At 45.4% G+C, this 18,181-nt stretch overlaps 2 protein-coding genes across 2 annotated transcripts; both read right to left on the minus strand.

Annotated features, from left to right (window-relative positions):
* Positions 1–1,669: 1,669 nt before the first annotated feature.
* LOC109783664 (uncharacterized) lies at positions 1,670–3,596 on the minus strand. Its single transcript, XM_020342258.4, has one exon. The coding sequence runs from the start codon at positions 3,452–3,454 to the stop codon at positions 2,027–2,029; it is 1,428 nt and encodes a 475-aa protein (XP_020197847.1). The 5' UTR covers positions 3,455–3,596; the 3' UTR covers positions 1,670–2,026.
* A 1,415-nt stretch (positions 3,597–5,011) lies between these two features.
* On the minus strand, positions 5,012–17,910 carry LOC109783679 (mitogen-activated protein kinase kinase 1). Its single transcript, XM_020342276.4, has 9 exons — positions 17,479–17,910; positions 17,264–17,389; positions 16,826–16,913; positions 15,231–15,368; positions 14,490–14,714; positions 14,187–14,369; positions 13,857–14,077; positions 5,457–5,502; positions 5,012–5,342 (listed from the first exon to the last, which is right to left on the minus strand). The coding sequence occupies exons 2-9, from the start codon at positions 17,335–17,337 to the stop codon at positions 5,250–5,252; spliced, it is 1,068 nt and encodes a 355-aa protein (XP_020197865.1). The 5' UTR covers positions 17,338–17,389; positions 17,479–17,910; the 3' UTR covers positions 5,012–5,249.
* Between the last annotated feature and the right edge of the window lie 271 nt (positions 17,911–18,181).

Raw genomic sequence — 18,181 nt, forward strand, 5'->3', positions numbered from 1 at the left:
AGAGGCTTAGAACTTACTTCCTCCGTTCCAAAATTAGTGTCGTGGCTTTAGTACAAAATTGAACTAAAACCGCGACACTAATTTTGGGACGGACGGAGGGAGTACGTACCAAGAAGCGAACAATTCTGTCAGAACAAAGCGCACCTTTGATTTGATCCATCAAAACCTCGAGCTGTTGATTCATCCAGCTCCATTACATTCATATGCTACTTCTCTGCTGCCGGAACTATTTAAAACCTTGGTAGACAACTTACCAGATTACTCCATCCATCCCAAAATAAATGTCTTAGTACAAAGTTGTACACACTTTATATATCTATACGATGAAAGAGAAGGCAACAAGGTATCATCACAATCACAAATCATTAAACGGGGAGCAACAGATCTGTGATATTACAGTATCCATCCATCCATCCTGTTTAAGAACACAGCAGTCTGAAATCTTTGTATGAAACAAGGAACTTCAACAGATACTAAAAGTCCGCAACTGATGGCCATAGCTGGTCTAGCCAGAGTGAACCAACATATGCAACCCGGCCTTTGAAATTTCCGTTTCCTACGAAAAATAAAACAGGAGTGCAGATGTGGTTCACACTTTAACCTTATCTGGACAAGTAAAAGATGGGAATGCACTCAAGTTGGGGCACATATGGAATCATTTACCACAAGGAGAGGAGACCCACCATTGAGAACTCTCATGCCTTTGGTAAGGACCACATCAGTGCAGCCTCAATGCCATTTATAGAGCAACCAAGGGCATGCACCAGTGGCTGCAATGTGTTAACGGTCTTCAAATATAGGAAACCGAAAAACTAACAAAGAGGAAGAGTTGCAAAACATGAACGTCCATACACAGCTTATCATTGCCTTCTTTTGAGTAAATTGTAGCATATGGGCTGTATGTTTGTCTATTTCCTAATGCTACCTAAAACTATAGCTTAAAATGCTCCGTGAACTTGCCCAAAGATAGATATATGCTTACATGTTTCAGCAACATGTTACAAGTTTAGAACAGTATTTTACATTGGCGATGATGGATAGGGATGAAGTACCATCGCAAATATTCAGCCTGTTTAAGAATTGAACAGTCTGGACTCTCAAGGATCATAATTCAGGCGTTGCACTAAGAAAACAACAGATAAATGTCCACAAGGGGTGGCCCTACATAGCTAGCCGATCTAGCAAGAGCAAACATATACAGGCAAGACCTTCAAATGCCTGCTTCCTAGACTAAAACAAAATACAGGAGTGACAATCGGTTTATACTTTATCCTTATCTAGACAAGTTAAAAGATGTGAATACACTGACTGAAGTTGGGGATACATATGGAATCATTTGGCACAAGGACCCCACCATTGAGAACTCTCATGTCTTTGGTAAGGACCACACCAGTGCAGCCTCAATGTCATTTATAGAGCAATGAACAGCATGGACCAGGGGTTAACGGTCAGTCTTCAAAACATAGGAAACAGAAACTAACAAAAGAAGTGCAAGAGTTGCAGAGCAGGAAAGTTCATACACAGCTTATTCCCTTATTTCTGTAAGTTGTCTAGCATATGGGCCATATGTGGCTATTTCCAATAATAAGACACAGCAGCTGAAAGTTCTCTTGCTTGTGATCTTGTCCATAGATAGGCATATGGCATATGTTTTGGAGGCAGCAACATGTAACATGTTTAGAACAGTATATACCATATACCTTTACTGATTGGAAGAATTGATACGAATATTATTATCAATGTAAATAATTACACCTGATACACTAATCTGCACACCACAGTCCAGATTCCATCTATAAGCAATACTTATCTTAAAAGAACAGAGCAGCAAATCTGCAACTTAAGCTAAATCTTCCTGACTCTACGTTGGGCTTAATAATGTACTGCAGAAAGAATGTAGCTGCTGAACAACTTACAGAGTTAGCCAGTTCTAAGAGACCAAGTAGATTCTGAAGAAAAAGTTGCTTGTGCTGCTGCCATCTTCTAAAACGCATGGCATGGGCTGCTAGAATTCAGCTTGAGCCACTCAAACAAAACCAAAAAGTCCTCTCGTAAACAAGCGAGAGCTTCTCCTCCTCCCCCTGTTTGCGGCTCTGTTGCTCCTCATCGGCGTCAGATAAAACCGTAGCATCCCATTATCAAAGTTCCCAGGAGAGGTGTAATGCACGCTCCTGCTCCTGCCGATCCTGCATTCCTTGTTCTTGAGCCAGTCGGTGCGGAAATTCTGCTCGTCCCCGTTAGCCGCGGCAGCTTGCGATCTTCTGCTTGCGCTCTGGCTTGCTCTGCCTGGAATTGCCGACCCATTGCGGCCATGCTGAATTTCGCCATTTTCGATGTCTGTCGTCTCCCCATTTTTACACCTCCGGGTTTCCCTCCTTGACTCCGAGAAGGACCGATCAAGAGCGTGCTCCCCCTTCCTCACAAACTCCTTGAGTGGACTCGTGATGCTGCGATCCCACACCCTGCTCCACCTGTTGGACCTCCGGCGCCGGACACCTGAGGCCGCCACAGTTATCTCCGGGCTGGCGTCACTGCAGCTTCTCCTTCCTCTGAACCTCGGCCCCTCGCCGCCCACATCGGCGGAATGCCCCCCATTCCTGCTCTCTGCTGCAATCTCGGCAGAATGCTCCCCGTTCCTGCTCTCCGCAACCCCGGCAGCAGGGCGCTCCCTGGCCGATTCCTCTGCATTGCCCTGCCTGACCCTGGTGACGCCATCAGGCGGCTCGTCCAGGCACGCGAAGGAGCAGGCGAAGGCCCTGCCGACCATGGACCCGTCCCAGGAGTGGCGGGGCGGGTCCATGGAGGAGCCTCCCCTGCCGCCGGGCGGCGGCTCCCGGCAGATCATCCACTCGCAGGAGCGGCGGAAGCTGGCCCTCCGCTCCACCAGTGGCGGCGACGGCGACGGCCCGCCGCCGGCATCGCCGGGATGGGGATCCACCGCCCCGGACGGGCGCGAGGGCTCCTCCTCCTCCTCCTCCTCCTTGGTCCCGCGCCGCCGCGTCCCCCGCCTGGGCAGGATCGCCCTGAGCCAGGAGGCGCCCTTCCACTTCCTGCCGCCGCCGCCGCCTCCTCCGGGGTGGTCCGCCTCCGACGCTCCGGGATCTTTGGCGTCGGGCGGCCGCGTGGCGCCCTGGCCGTCGGCGGCGGCGCCGGAGTCGTCCATCTGGAAGAGCAGCATGAGCGTCTTGCGCAGCTTGCCCTGGTCTTCTTGGTCGCCGTGGCCGGGGACGGGGGCGGAGGGGGCGTCGGGGTGGAGGGAGGAGGAGGATGCGACCTCGAGGATCTCGGGGTGGGCGGGGCTGCGGACGGAGGAGAGGCGCTCGACGAGGCAGGCGGAGCAGACCCCGGTGAGGGGCTGGTCCGGGTGGCGGCCGCACCGCCGGCCGGTTGTTGCCTCCTCTGTCCCCGCCTCCGGCTCCGGCTCCGGCAGCGGCAGCGGGTGCGGGCCCTCCATTGGGTCGGGGTCGTCGGGCCGGGAGTGGAAGCTCCGGAAGGAAGGAAGGAAGAGAGGGCGGCGAGTGAGTGAGTGAGTCAGCGAGTGGGTCAGTCAGGGTGGGGGGACAAGCACGAGCACAAGCGGGTGCGACGACATTGACATGGCCAGCCGGAAAAGCGAAAAGAAAGAAAGAAAAACCCTAGCCTGGCCTGGCCTGGTGAGTGGGAAAGTCTCGAAAAGCGACTTTCGCGGCCGGGTTCCTTCCGGCGCGTGCGGTGTGGGGAAAGGAAACGAACGCAAACGGTAGGAAAAGGCCGAACCAACTGGCTGGGAGTGGGGCGGAATGCAGGCGGACGGGATGGATCGAGACGAGGTATCGGGCCGGAGATGCGAGTTTGTCGCGGCCGAGGAGTGGGGGGACGGCCGGAGCGGGGGCGGGGAACGGCCGGGCGGGCCGGTCGCGCACCGCAAACGGAGCCGGCGGCCGATCCCGGCTCCGGTGCGCGGGCGCACGGCCACGGACAGACGTTAACGCGTGGAGCGGGCGGGCGGGGTGGGACCCGTGCGTGGTACGGTACGTGCCAGCGGCAGTGGCAGGCGGTGGGGGCTCGCTCGCCCGGAGGATCACAGGACTCGCGGCGCCGGATTTATGTCCGTCCGTCACCACCGACCGCCCGGGCTGGCTCCCGGCAGCACCTCCGGTACGGCCGTCACCGGCCGCGGCGAGCGTGCGCCTGTCCCGGATCCCGGCTGCCGCCGTCCTGCCTGCCAGCCAGCCAGCGACCGCACCGCACTACACGCCCTCCTCAACGCCAGCGGACGAGTACTACTCACTCACTGCTCGCTACGCCGTCGGTGGTGCTTCTCCACCAAAAAAAAAGGAAAGGAAACGATACCAACGTTTCCCATGTCTATTTATATTACCGCAATGATGGCAAATTTATTTAGTTTACAGAACACAGCAATTCCCTGGCAAAAATACACGAGCTAACCGGATTTGCCATGCTCGCCCACTAAACTTCCAACCTTTTTTTTTCTAGTATTTGCAAGAAAACTTGCATCCTTCAACGGACATAGTTTGCCGTGAAAAAACGTGATTTGATGCGCCATGTCTAAAAAACTGACCTTCGGTACATATTCGGGTCCTTCCTTCGACATCATGATATGAAACAACGGCAAAACATAACTATAAGAAAAATATTCAGTCAAGGACTGTCATAATAAGAAGCAAGGATTCTAGTTCTTGACATCACGATATGACTAATTGCACTTGCTATCCCAACAGCACAACATACACTACTGGACTGTTGCTTCTAGTGATTCCTTTGTTGTGCGGACCCTTCGTTGCTCCAGTGCAAAACAAAAACTGAACTGCCTGATCATAGACTTCCCAGGCAGCTTGATTTTTTTTTATTACTGCCTAGCAACTATGGCAACAGTTAGGGTGCAAAACATAGGGTCATTCCCAGGGCACAACCAAGGTTGCACTCCCAGTACGAACCACATAAACCGGACCGCGACACAGACGCATGACAATGCAACATCACGGTTCGTTCCACTCTCATGCACCACAAATTACTAACCACACCAGATTCATTCATAACAAGACGCGCAACAAAAGGGCCTCAAGTCATTACCATACATTAATAATCCATTCCAATCCTCTAGGAATTTTTCCAACATAAACATCATCACATACAGGGGTGGGGGGTCGGTCACTCATTCATCAGGTTCACAGCAATACACAATTGCCGTCATGAGGGCAGCCCTGGAAGAAACTCGTCGCAAGGCCTCACCTCTCCGAGCGACGGCCTCACTCGGGCACGTTCATGGGCTGCTCGAGGCTCTCGACGAGGATCCGCAGGTCTAGGTCCTTGTCCTCGAACTTCTTGATGAAGGCATGGTTCTGCGACAACAACATCGAACGACGATTCAGCACACACACTAGTCGACAGAATCAACGGTACCACGGTTAGTTGAACACGCTACAACAACTTGTAAAGTGGAAGGGAATGCTCACCAAGAGTTCTGAAGCAGACATCCGTTCGGCGGGGTCCTTCTGTATGCTGTAAAGCAATATAGTAATATGAGATAACACTGCAATATGATATGCTCCTGCTTGTATATACTACACAGACGGCACAAATCTATAAAGCAAAGCTAGCAGGAACCATCCGTTGCCTTCAAGATGTGCAAATTTCATTAAGAATAATCACTAACTAAAATATAGACCAATAACACATATATCCAATAAACGGAGTTGACTGTAAGTTCTAAACTAAATAGTATTTGAATGGTCTGTTTTCGGCCGGGTTTCCTTATAAATTGGTCAATTCTCTTCTATGTGAAAAGGCAGAGCTCTTGCCAGTTGCTCGAAAAAAAAAGTAGAATTTGAATGGTAGATTGAGCCAATCGCTGCAGGTCAAGCATGATGTGAGGACTGAGGAGTTTAGACAGAGTCACATGGTAAATGCATGTAAGTGTATTACTGTATTAGTTAATCACATCAATGACACACCACTCTGACCACCATATAGCTAAGACTACCAGCAGAAATCGGAGTGCGAAAAATGGTAATTGACAAACAAAACATGTAATAATATGTGCGTTCAGATTGTTTTTATCATCAGTTCCTAAAGAGTTCACACATGGGATAGCAAACTAATGGATAAATACGCAGGCTAGCAAGAAACAACCATGACTGCAACGAGATATATCTGCAACTTCGAGAATTGTCAACTTCAATGGAATTTGTACACTTGATCATAAATTGGTGTTGTTTTTCACATATTTGTTTAGATGTGCGGGATAAGGCTTATTTCCCCACTCTGGAACCCTGCTGGCTATTTGCATCCCAACCTGGGTGATTTAATCTTGGAGGGATGGTGGCCGAGCTACGGTTGAACTGGGAAGTACTTTGATGGGTGGAAGAACTACCATACTCTCTTCGGGATCATGTTCTTCCGTTGTGTCCGAACCATGTTCTTAAAATACTGTGCGTATTAATGAGTTTAGACTGAATATGTGATACCATCATGTGTTTGATGTTTTCTTTGGAGATATGTTTTTCCCTATAATTTCTCATGCCATGTAGTTGTGTACAGCCTGCAGAATTTGGATACTACAATTACTTAAAAAACAATAGGACTATACACACTTTTCTTAATAAAATGGACTATAGACATTTTGGTTTGCAGATATGAGATCTCTCTTATCATGTTGTAATCCCATTTTGTCATCTATAATAATGCAGCTTATGCCCAAAGTACCTTGTGTTCCAATTACTTGTCACTTTGGTGGTTCTTTGCCCCCACTGTTTTGTATTTTTTCCAAGTTTACTTACAGGGTTTGATTTATCCAATTTCATATTCTTTTAGCTCATAACTTCTTATTGCTACATATTTTGACACCATAAATGCACAGGCCGACACAGATATTGTTCTAGAAAAAAGGCTGGTACAGATATTATGTACCAGTTTCGGATATAGGTAATAAAGGTAACCAGAAGAGATCTTTACGCACATGCCCTAAATTAAGAGTATAGGACAACAGGACACCGCCGGTGATTATGTGGCCCCATTATCACTCACTGTAAAATGGTGCCCTCATGCACCGGGTGTCTTCATTGCTTTGCCCTCTAAGGTTCTGCATATGGCGCACCACCCATTATTTATACCTCAAAGCTGAAACACTTTGTCCAACAATTCAAGCTTGTCCTTCCGAGAGCTTTTGCTTCTCTAGATTTGTAGGCACTGAAAGTAAGCCAGGAAGAGGAAGAATGAGAGAGCTCAAGAGCACTGGGAATGGGAACATGGAGGAAAGCCCTGCTTGTTTGTTTGCACCTCGAGTGTTGGAGGTGCAAATATTAGGCATGGGTCCTTTCCTGATGCCTCCCATTCCTACCGTTGTTGTGCACTCCTTCCTCTTCCTTTTGGATTGCACAGTAGCTTTGATGGAGAAACGATAGGCATGTGTCCACGTATTTAGATAACTTGAGAGCTTGAAGGCGAGCAGGGAAGTGGAAGAAAAGAGGGCATAAGAGCAGTGGGAATGGGAACATGGAGGAAAGCCTAACTTGCTTTGTTTTCACCTCTAGTGTGGAGGTGATAACTTGCTTTGGTGTTTCCCGATGCCTCCCATTCCTATTGTTCTCAAGCACTCCTTCCTCTTCCTTTTGGATTGCACAGTAGCTTTGATGGAGAAACGATAGGCATGTGTCCACATATTTAGATAACTTGAGAGCTTGAAGGCGAGCAGGGAAGTGGAAGAAAAGAGGGCATAAGAGCAGTGGGAATGGGAACATGGAGGAAAGCCTAACTTGCTTTGTTTTCACCTCTAGTGTGGAGGTGATAACTTGCTTTGGTGTTTCCCGATGCCTCCCATTCCTATTGTTCTCAAGCACTCCTTCCTCTTCCTTTTTTGGCTTGCTTGGTTACTTCAGCTTAGAAACCAAATATATGTGTGCACATATTCGATGTGGGATCTCAAAAGCGAGCTAGGAAGAGGAAGAAAGAGAGGGCATAAGAGCAGTGGGAATGAGAACATAGAGGAAAGCCTAAATTGCTGGTTCTTCACCTCTTGTCTTGAGGTGGCAATTCAGTTGGGCATTTCCCGATGCCTCTCATTCCTATCGTTCTTAGGCGCTCCTTCCTCTTCCTTATTGTTTGCTAAATCACTTTAGGAAGAAAAAACATACATATGCATATGTTCAGATGATATGAGATATGAGCCAATTGCTAAATTGCTGCAGGTCAAGAATGATGTGAGGACTGAGGAGTTCTTGCCGGTTGCTCGAAAAAAATAGTATTTGAATGGTAGATATGAGCCAATTGCTGCAGGTCAAGAATGATGTGAGAACTGTGGAGTTTAGACAGTCGCATGGTAAATGCGTTTTAGTGCTTACTGTTTTAGTTAATCACATCGATGACACACCACTCTGTCCACTGTAGCTAAGAGTACGAACAGAAATCAGAGCGCGAAAAATGGTAATTGGCACACAAAACATGTAACAATCTGTGCATTCAGATTATTTTTATCATCAGTTCCTAAAGAGTTCACATATGGGATAGCAAAACTAATGGATAAATACGCAGGATGGCAAGAAACAACCATGACTGCAACAAAGATATATCTGCAGCTTTGAAAATTGTGAACTCCAATGGTATTTGTACCCTTGATCATAAAATGGTGTTGTTTTTTATATGTTGTTTAGATGTGCGGGATAAGGCTTATTTCCCCACTCTGGAACCTTCTGGTTGTTTGCATCTCAACCTGGGTGATTAAATTATTGGATGGATGGTGGCCGAGCTACAAGGTTGAACTGGAAAGTACTTCGATGGGTGGACGAGCTACCATACTCTCTTCGGGATCTTGTTCTTCCTTTGTATGTGAACCTTGTTCTTCAAATACTATGTGTATAATGAGTTTAGACTGACTATGTGATCACTGATCACTATACCTTCATGTGTTCTCTAGGAATTGAGGGTGATGGTTACTTTGGAGATATATTCCTATATTTCTCTCGTGCCATGTAGTTGTGTACAGCTGCAGAATTTGGATACTAAATTACTTAAGACTATACACATTTTTTCTGGATAAAATGGCCTATAGACATTTTGGTTCCGCAGATATGAGATCCCTCTCATCATGTTGTAATCACATTCTGTCATCTGAAATAATGCAGCTCATGTCCAAAGTACCATGTGTTCCAATTAATTGTCACTTTGGTGGTTCTTTGCCCACAGTTTTGTAATTTTTCGAAGTTTACTTAGAGGGTTTAATTTATCCAAATTCATATTATTTTTAGCTCATAACTTCTTATTGCTACGTGTTTTGACACTAAATGCACAGGCTGATACAGATATCGTTCTAAAAAAAGGCTGGTACGGATATTATGTACCAGTTTCGGATATGGTTAATAAAGGTAAGCAGAAGAGATCTTTACGCACATGTCATAAATTAAGAGTAGAGGACAATAGGACAGAGCCAGTGATTATGTGGCCCCATTCTCATTGACTGTAGAATGGTGCCCCCATGCACCGGGTGTCTTCATTGCTTTCTCCTCTAAGGTTCTGCATATGGTGCACCACCCATTATTTATACCTCCAAGCTGAAACACTTGGTCCAACAATTCAAACTTGTCCTTCGAGACCTTTGTTTCGCTAAATTTCTAGGCACTGAAAGTAAGCCAGGAAGAGGAAGAAAGAGAGAGCTCAAGAGCACTGGGAATGGGAACATGGAGGAAAGCCCTGCTTTTCTGTTTGCACCTCTAGTGTTGGAGGTGCAAATATTTGGCATGGATCCTTTCCCAATGCCTCCCATTCCTACCGTTGTTGTGCACTCCTTCCTCTTCCTTTTGGATTGCACAGTAGCTTTGATGGAGAAACGATAGGCATGTGTCCACGTATTTAGATAACTTGAGAGCTTGAAGGCGAGCAGGGAAGTGGAAGAAAAGAGGGCATAAGAGCAGTGGGAATGGGAACATGGAGGAAAGCCTAACTTGCTTTGTTTTCACCTCTAGTGTGGAGGTGATAACTTGCTTTGGTGTTTCCCGATGCCTCCCATTCCTATTGTTCTCAAGCACTCCTTCCTCTTCCTTTTTTGGCTTGCTTGGTTACTTTAGCTTAGAAACCAAATATATGTGTGCATATATTCGATGTGGGATCTCAAAAGCGAGCAAGGAAGAGGAAGAAAGAGAGGGCGTAAGAGCAGTGGGAATGAGAACATAGAGGAAAGCCTAACTTAATGGTTCTTCACCTCTTGCCTTGAGGTGGCAATTCAGTTTGGCATTTCCCGATGCCTCTCATTCCTATCGTTCTTAGGCGCTCCTTCCTCTTCCTTTTTGTTTGCTAAATCGCTTTAGAAAAAAAACATACATATGCATATATTCAGATGATATGAGATGCCCATGGTGAGACAGGAAGAGAAAGGAAAGAGGGCCCAAGAGCAGTGGGCATGGGAACAATAGGTGGTGTGTCATTGATGTGATTTAGTCCTTATGTTGTAGCTAAGAGTACAAGCAGAAATCAGAGTGTGAAATATGGCAATTTGCACACAGAACATGTAAAGATATGTGCATTGCAGATTATTTTTACCATCAATTCCTAGAGTTCACACATGGGATAGCAAACTAATGGATAGATATGCAGGCTAGCAAGAAACAGCCATGACTGCAACAAGATATATCTGCAGCGTCAAAAAAATTGTAAACTCCAATGGAATTGTACACTTGATCATAAATGGTTGTCTTTTTATACATTGTTTAGATGTGTGGGATAAGGCTTATTTCCCCACTCTTGAACCTTGCTGGCTGTTTGCATCTCAACCTAGCTGTTTTAATCCTTGGGGGATGGTGGCTGAGCTACAAGGTTGAACTGGGAAGTACTTTGATGGATGGAAGAAGTACCATACTCTCTTCGGGATCTTATTCTTCCTTTGTGTCCCAACCTTGTTCTTAAAATACTATGTATAGTGAGTTTAGATGGATTATGAGTCCAAGGACTAGTCAAGACTAGTCTATGAGTCTCAACTCCAGGGCCGACTACACTTCAGTGTCGACTAGTCTATGAGTCGCAACTTTAGTGTCGACTACTCACGCTTAGTCTATTGAGTCTCAACCTCAGGACGACTCGTCGACTCATCGAATCGTAAACCTTAGTTTAGACGGAATATGTGACCTTATTCTTCAAGTTTTTTCCTCCTAGGGATCAGTGACAGAGCCAACTCCCGGCAACCCCGGGCGGCTGCCTGGGCTAGTCCAGAAAATTACTCCTAAGCACTAGTGATAATCTATGGTTAGAAGGATTATTTCTTTCGGCAGGTGCCAGCTCACACTATCACAGTTAAGTATTGCCCGAGCTGCATTCATAGGCTGGCTCCGCCACTGCTAGGGATCGAGGGTGATGGTTTCTTTGGAGATATGTTTTTTCCTATATTTCTCACATGCCATGTAGTTGTGTACAGCCTGCAGAATTTGGATACTAAACACTTCAAGAGCAATACGACTATACACATTTTTTCTTGATAAAATAGCCTATAGATATTTTGGTTTTGCAGATATGAGATCTCTCTTATCATGTTTTGATCACATTATGTCATCTCTAATACTGCAGCGGTCCGAAGTACATTATGTTCCAATTAGTTGTCACTTCAGTGGTTCTTTGCCCCACTGTTGTGTAATTTTTCCAAGTTTACTTACAGGGTTTAATTTGTCCAATTTCATATTACTTTCAGCTCTAACTCCTTATTGCTACATATTTTGACACCATAAATGCACAGGCTGATGCGGATATTGTTCTAAAAAAGGCTGGTATGGATATCATGTACCAGTTTCTGATATGGGTAATAAAGGTAAGGAGAAGAGATCTTTACACATGTGCCCTAAATTAAGAGTAGAGGACAATAGGACAGGGCCGGTGATTATGTGGCCCCATTATCATTGACTGTAGAATGGTGCCCACATGCATCAGGTGTCTTCATTAGTTTCTTCTCTAAGGTTCTGCATATGTTGCACCACCCATTATTTATACCTCAAAGCTGAATCACTTTGTCCAACAATTCAAGCTTGTTCTTTGAGAGTTTTTGTTTCATTAGATTTGTAGGCACTGAAAGTAAGCCGGGAAGAGGAAGAAAGAGAGAACTCAAGAGCACTGGGAATGGGAACATGGAGGAAAGCCCTGCATGTTTGTTTGCACCTCAAGTGTTGGAGGTGCAAATATTTGGCATGGATCCTTTCCTGATGCCTCCCATTCCTACCGTTCTTGTGCACTCCTTCCTCTTCCTTTTCGCTTATGTGATAGCTCTGATGGAGAAACCATAGACATGTGTCCACATGTTTAGATAACATGAGACGTCAAAGGCGAGCCCGGAAGAGGAAGAATAGAGGGCCTTAGAGTAGTGGGAATGGGAACATGGAGGAAAGCCTAACCTGCTCGGTTTCACCTCTAGTGTTGGAGGTGAGAATTTAGTTTGGTGTTTCCCAATGCCACCCATTCCTATTGTTCTAAAGCACTCCTTCCTCTTCCTTTTTTGGCTTGCTTGGTTGCTTTAGCTTACAAACCAACTATATGTTTGCACATATTCGATGTGAAATCTCAAAAGCGAGCTAGGAAGAGGAAGAAACAGAGGGCCTAAGAGCAATGGGTATGAGAACATAGAGGAAAGCCTAAGTTATCGGTTCTTCACATCTTGTGTTGAGGTGGAAATGCCATTTGGTATTTCCCAGTGCCTCTCATTCCTATCGTTCCTAAGCGCTCCTTCCTCTTCCTTTTTGTTTGCCAAATCTTTTAGTGGAAAAACTGAACATTTATGTGGATATATTCAGCTGGTATAAGATGTCCATTGTGAGACATGAAGAGGAAGAAGACCTAAGAGCAGTGGGCATGGGGACGTGATGGAAGGCTAAAGCCCTCGTTCCTCGTCGGAGTCTTTGGTTTGAGTTTTTGTGATGCCTCCTGTGCCTATTTGTTCTTTGGTACTCCTTCCTCTTCCTTTTGGGTCACACGACATGATTTGGTCAGGTTCATACACCCTGCATAGTAGGCGCGTTATTTTCCGTGTTTTTTTGGCATGCCTTAATCCATCAGTAAGATAAGATGCCAGATTGTTAACTGGTTTATACTACAACCTCAGTCAAGGTTTTGTCAATCAACACAACAATTAGATCAGATATTAACATAGCTAACTTAAATCAACAAGTACATTTTAACATTAAACTGAAAATCAGGGTTGTTACATGATTCATAACTCAAACTTCAAATTAGCTAAACTGCTTGAAGTTTCAAGGGCCAACAAGCTACTTGAACAGGGTTTGATAAACAGATAGTTTCATGGCAAGTTGCCCTGAGTAGCTATTGTCTGGAGACGCAAGTCGATCCTTTTGGGATGGCTGGAATTTCTTGGGCTGTACTGAAATGTAATTTTTATAATAAGAACATTGATTCGGCCGTTTGCTGTTACAAAAAACACCATTATAAAATCTGGACTTCTGAGGAATTCACTAATTCTAATCTGAAGAACACCGCGCAGTTTAAACATTTATTTCCAGAATTAATGAAGTCCAAGTTATCACACTAAAACAGTTCTATTAAGACCACACTTGTTCAAAGGGGAAAGTAATACTTGAATAGACAAAACACATTTTCATAAATGGGGGAATAATACTTGAGTGGACAAAGTCCATGAGCTTTGGACGAGAAAGCAGATAACTATTAAAAGAAGTTTTTTTTTTGAGAAATATTAAAAGAAGTTAGCGTTACAAACAATTTAAAATATTTTTACGTGAAAGACACGGAAAAGAAAATCAGAACTTTAGAAAACAGGGCAAGAAGTTCATTCAAACATACTAAGCAAGAAGACAAAACAGAAATGCAGTGACTGAGCTAATTTCATGTGTAGTTCCTCGGAATAATGTTTAGCGTACCAGGAAGAGATAAATGAGCAGAATTCTGGAGAGAACTGATCTGCTGGTGCAGAAGGTGGTGGCTGGTCAACAATTGCTTCTAATAGTTCATAGAAGCTTAGCCAGCCTTCTCCTTCCGGAGGAGTATAGGGGAAGCGGCCAATGGCGCATTCAAGTATTACCAAGCCCAAACTCCATACATCACTCTTGTAGTCATAGGAGCTGCCACTAATCCGCTCAGGCTGCACAAGAAGGAAAGGAAGAAAACTATCACAGCAAATTTTGTGCACCCCAGATAACCATTATGAGCATAAGCCGCAGTCAGAAGACAAAGCAGATCTTTTTACATACCGCCATATAGTTGTAGGTTCCAACAAATGTATCACGCTGACCGATTGAACTTGCTAGCACTGCACTCACCCCAAAATCAGTAATCTTTACTTCACCTTTATGGTTAACTAACAAGTTAGATGGCTTTATGTCCCTGTGAATCACATGCCTTTCATGATGAAGATATAACAGACCCTCCAAAACCTGATTTGTTAAGCCATTATTAATGTTAGATGTGCCAGACTCTAGCTTCAACTTCCATCAGATGTGACAAAATTTGAATATTCCGGATGCAGTCAAACCATAGGCCAAACGTATACATACCTGCTTGCAAAGTACTGCAAGGTATGGCTCCAGAATGGTTTTAACTTGTTTAATTATGTCTGCAAGAGATCCACGATCCATATATTCCAGAACAAGATATATTACACCATTGTGGTAAAAAGATTGATGGCAAAGGACGATATGGGGGCTCTGTGTTGCTTGATTTATTTTGAGCTCCTGTACTATTTGTTTGCGTACTGACTCCTGAATGTTCATTTGAATGCCCTATGAAGAAATTGAAAATAATCAATTGATTGATAGATCATATGGACAACGAAATGCCACAGCAGTACAAAGACCAGGAATAATGCTTGAAAATGTTTAATCAGCTGTATATCATTACCTGATGTATTCTCATACATTAGTGTCAGTTTCCATTAAAATTGGTGTTCTATGGAGATTTTGCAGGCAAAGATCAGCCAGTACTAGATGTTTTTGCTACAACTCATTTTAATGGTGTGCATAAATGCGGATCAAATTGAATATATTGCCATGCCATCACAAAGTGACTAAACAAAACAAATAAGTCTTCAGATGTAGAATAATCAGATCGTCTAACAATGCATAGAATGCAAATCTGTTCAAACAGATAAACATATTAATTTCCATGTTAACAAACATGAAAAAATATAAACAGGTACGATAAAAAAACAAGCAGTCTACCCCAATGCTCTAACATCAACAAAAAAATCCATCACAGGCATTTGTGCGGCCCACTAGGTGAATTTAGTGTACTGTTACCTTCAAGGCATAAAATGTGCCCACCCACTTGTGCCGCACTAATTGGACGACGCCACCACTTCCCTTACCAATGACCTGAATCATTTCGAGGTCATCCATTGATAACTGCACATCTTCCACCTTCATTTTTGTTGATTGCTGAGGAAAAGAAACAAATCAAGATGCAAACAGAATTCGGAAACAACTTGATCATTATCCAAATACCAGTAAACACAAACTGAAGAACAATATATTCTTGTTGTGGTTTCTGTTGGTGGCATCTAATAACCAATAGCGAGCAGCAGAGTACATAATTTCAATCCTAGGCATTAAAAACTAACATCTACTCAAGATAATCATGAAACATAATGGAAAATTTTGCAAATATGTTATGATTATGGATGAAATGGCTACCAAGTTTAAACTGTAAGGGTTCCTCTGACCCCCGCGGTCCATAAATTAGCAACTTTGGTCGATGAAAGTACAACATGCCCCATCTTCACTTCCATCTACCCTATCGTGGCCCAGGCCTTCCTCAAGGTTGCTCCGCTCTCTCAGCATGCCTCCGCTGGGCAGATCCAAACTCCATATCTCCATAGCAGTTCACCTGGTCTCCTACCTACTCCCCAACTAGTTTAAGGCTTTGGCCAGTTCCATATTCATCTCCTAGCGAAGAAACACTAACCATAGGAAGATACCATTGTGACATCCTGGCTTAATAGGAATGATAGACTACTCATTTCAACAAGGTGCGCCTTCTTTTTCAGAAGCTCATCTCCAAAGAACCTCCAGGTTGCTTCGCATGGGGTAATTTGAGGATGGGTGACTGACCGAGAAGTCCTTCTGAGGTGCGCACGAGTGAGGACAAAGTGCGCAGGAAAGACTAGTGTTGGTCTATGGGGCTAGTCTAGATCCCGTCAGGCATAACGGCCAGGAACCGATGGTTGTGGCCGGGGCGTTACAACCATGAGGGGGAAGAGGCCGCTCAAGGAACTCCAGCTCGTTCTGCCGGCGTAGGAGACGCCTCTCAATAAACTCATGTAGGTTTCCTTGATTCATTGGCCTAAACTGCCCATTTTATATAATATGTTTTCCTTTTCCTTCTCCCTTTTCCTGTTGAAGCTATTGAAGGCTTGATCTTTTACTGCACTACTTTTTTGTGTCTAGAAATGTTTTTGAGACACTTCTTGTTTCTTCAGAACACGAAGTAATGTGCAAATTAAATGGTTGTCTTTGATTGCTGGAGGTCTTTAGACTTAATCAAAGAGGTTTGTGGCATCTCTGAGGAAAACAGAGATGAATATGTAAGTTCCTCGTTCGGTAATTTAGTGTTTGTGTTGTATTGCACTTCATGTGGCGACATGTATGCTTTTTTTTATAGTGGCGTATATACGATTCAATCTCAAATCTTATCGGATGTTTTGTTGGTTCCACCTGGTTGATCAAATGCAGTAGACCCTCTGAGTGCACTGACTCTGAAGCACGCAACAGTGCAACACGCATGCGCGCCCACGCATCAAACATGAACGATCGAAGTACAATACAACACAAACACAATTGGACAGATTGAGAGAAAACAAAAGTAGTCATTTAAAACTATTGAACCGGGAACTCACATGTTCATCTCCATTTTCCTCGGAGATAAGCTGCAAACCTCTTTGATTAAGCCGCAGTTCACCATCCTTGAATGTACCGCTCGCAGTCCTGAAATACCACAGGCAGCTCAGCAACTCAACACGTATTGAGTTCAAACTAATCATTGGACTTAAATACTTTCGTTGACATACAGACTGCTGAGTCAGCCAGCAGCTCAGACCGTAATAATTTCAAATCAAGCACTACACTTAATGCCTTCAAAGTAAATCTATGCTTCAGCAACCCAGTAATGGCTACCCAGCCCCATCAAAATCCACAAATAAACCACAAAAATCTACCCAGGCACCCAAAAAATCTCTCATTTATTAGACATAAAGCGCAAACCTGTGATAGCTTTAGTGGGGGAAAAAGAGAGGGGGGAAACATGAAATTTAGGCCAAGGAATGGGGGAGACATACAGGAACTTATCGACGGGCGTCTCCTGCGCCGGCACGGAGAGCGTGAGCTCCTTGAGCGGCTTCTTGCCCCTCATGGTGTCCTCCTTCCTCTGGCTAGGGTTTCTCGGGCGGGAGATGGACGCGGAGCTGGACAAAGCCGGAAGCAGGTTAGATGGAGATCGGACGAGTCGGCATAAAGATACGGACTTTGGACCAGGCCGGATACGGAAGCTCACCGGAGGCGCGGCGGACGGGGAGGAGCGGCCGGGGCGCCGTCGGTGCGAGGGGAGGCCGGGGCCGGGGGAGGAATTTAGGGAGAAAAATAGCAGCGGCGGAGCTGGTCAAAATGGTGGCACGTGGTGCGACTTGGGTTGACTGAGAGGGCACGGCTAGCAGCCGTGCTCCACGTTGGTCGCTGGATCGATCCGCGCGGCGGGCGGTCGCTGTCGCCGGCCACTGGATGGATCGAGCTCGGAAGAAAGTTCCCGGCGGCGGCGGGCTGGGAGGGGTCAGGGGGCGCGCGGATCTGGAGGTGGGAGGTGAGGGGAGGAGATGCGGTCCGGCGGCGAGGGGTGGTCGGGTCGGCCGGGGACGTGGCGGCTAGCGGACGGAGGGGAGGGGAGGTGGGAGGGGCTGCCCTGGTCAGTAGACTCAGTAGAGAGTCAGACAGTGGTCGCGCTCAGTGAAGCCGACTGGGCTGTGTGTGGCCTGGCCCATCGTAGCTTTCAAAGCCCTAAATGTGAGTCAAGCTTTTCTGGGCCATGATCGATGTAGACCCAGTGCACATTCCTCCTCAGAAAACAGAAGAAGAATTCTCTAAGGAAAAACAAGAAGAAGAAGTGCACTTTCCCCACTTTCAGTGTGTAGAAGCTGCAGCAACACGTTGTGAGATCAAAAGATAAATTACATCATCATCAGTAGACTCGATCTCGCGTGTGT

Source organism: Aegilops tauschii, chromosome 4, assembly GCF_002575655.3.
Source record: "Aegilops tauschii subsp. strangulata cultivar AL8/78 chromosome 4, Aet v6.0, whole genome shotgun sequence".
NCBI classification, from domain to species: domain Eukaryota; kingdom Viridiplantae; phylum Streptophyta; class Magnoliopsida; order Poales; family Poaceae; genus Aegilops; species Aegilops tauschii.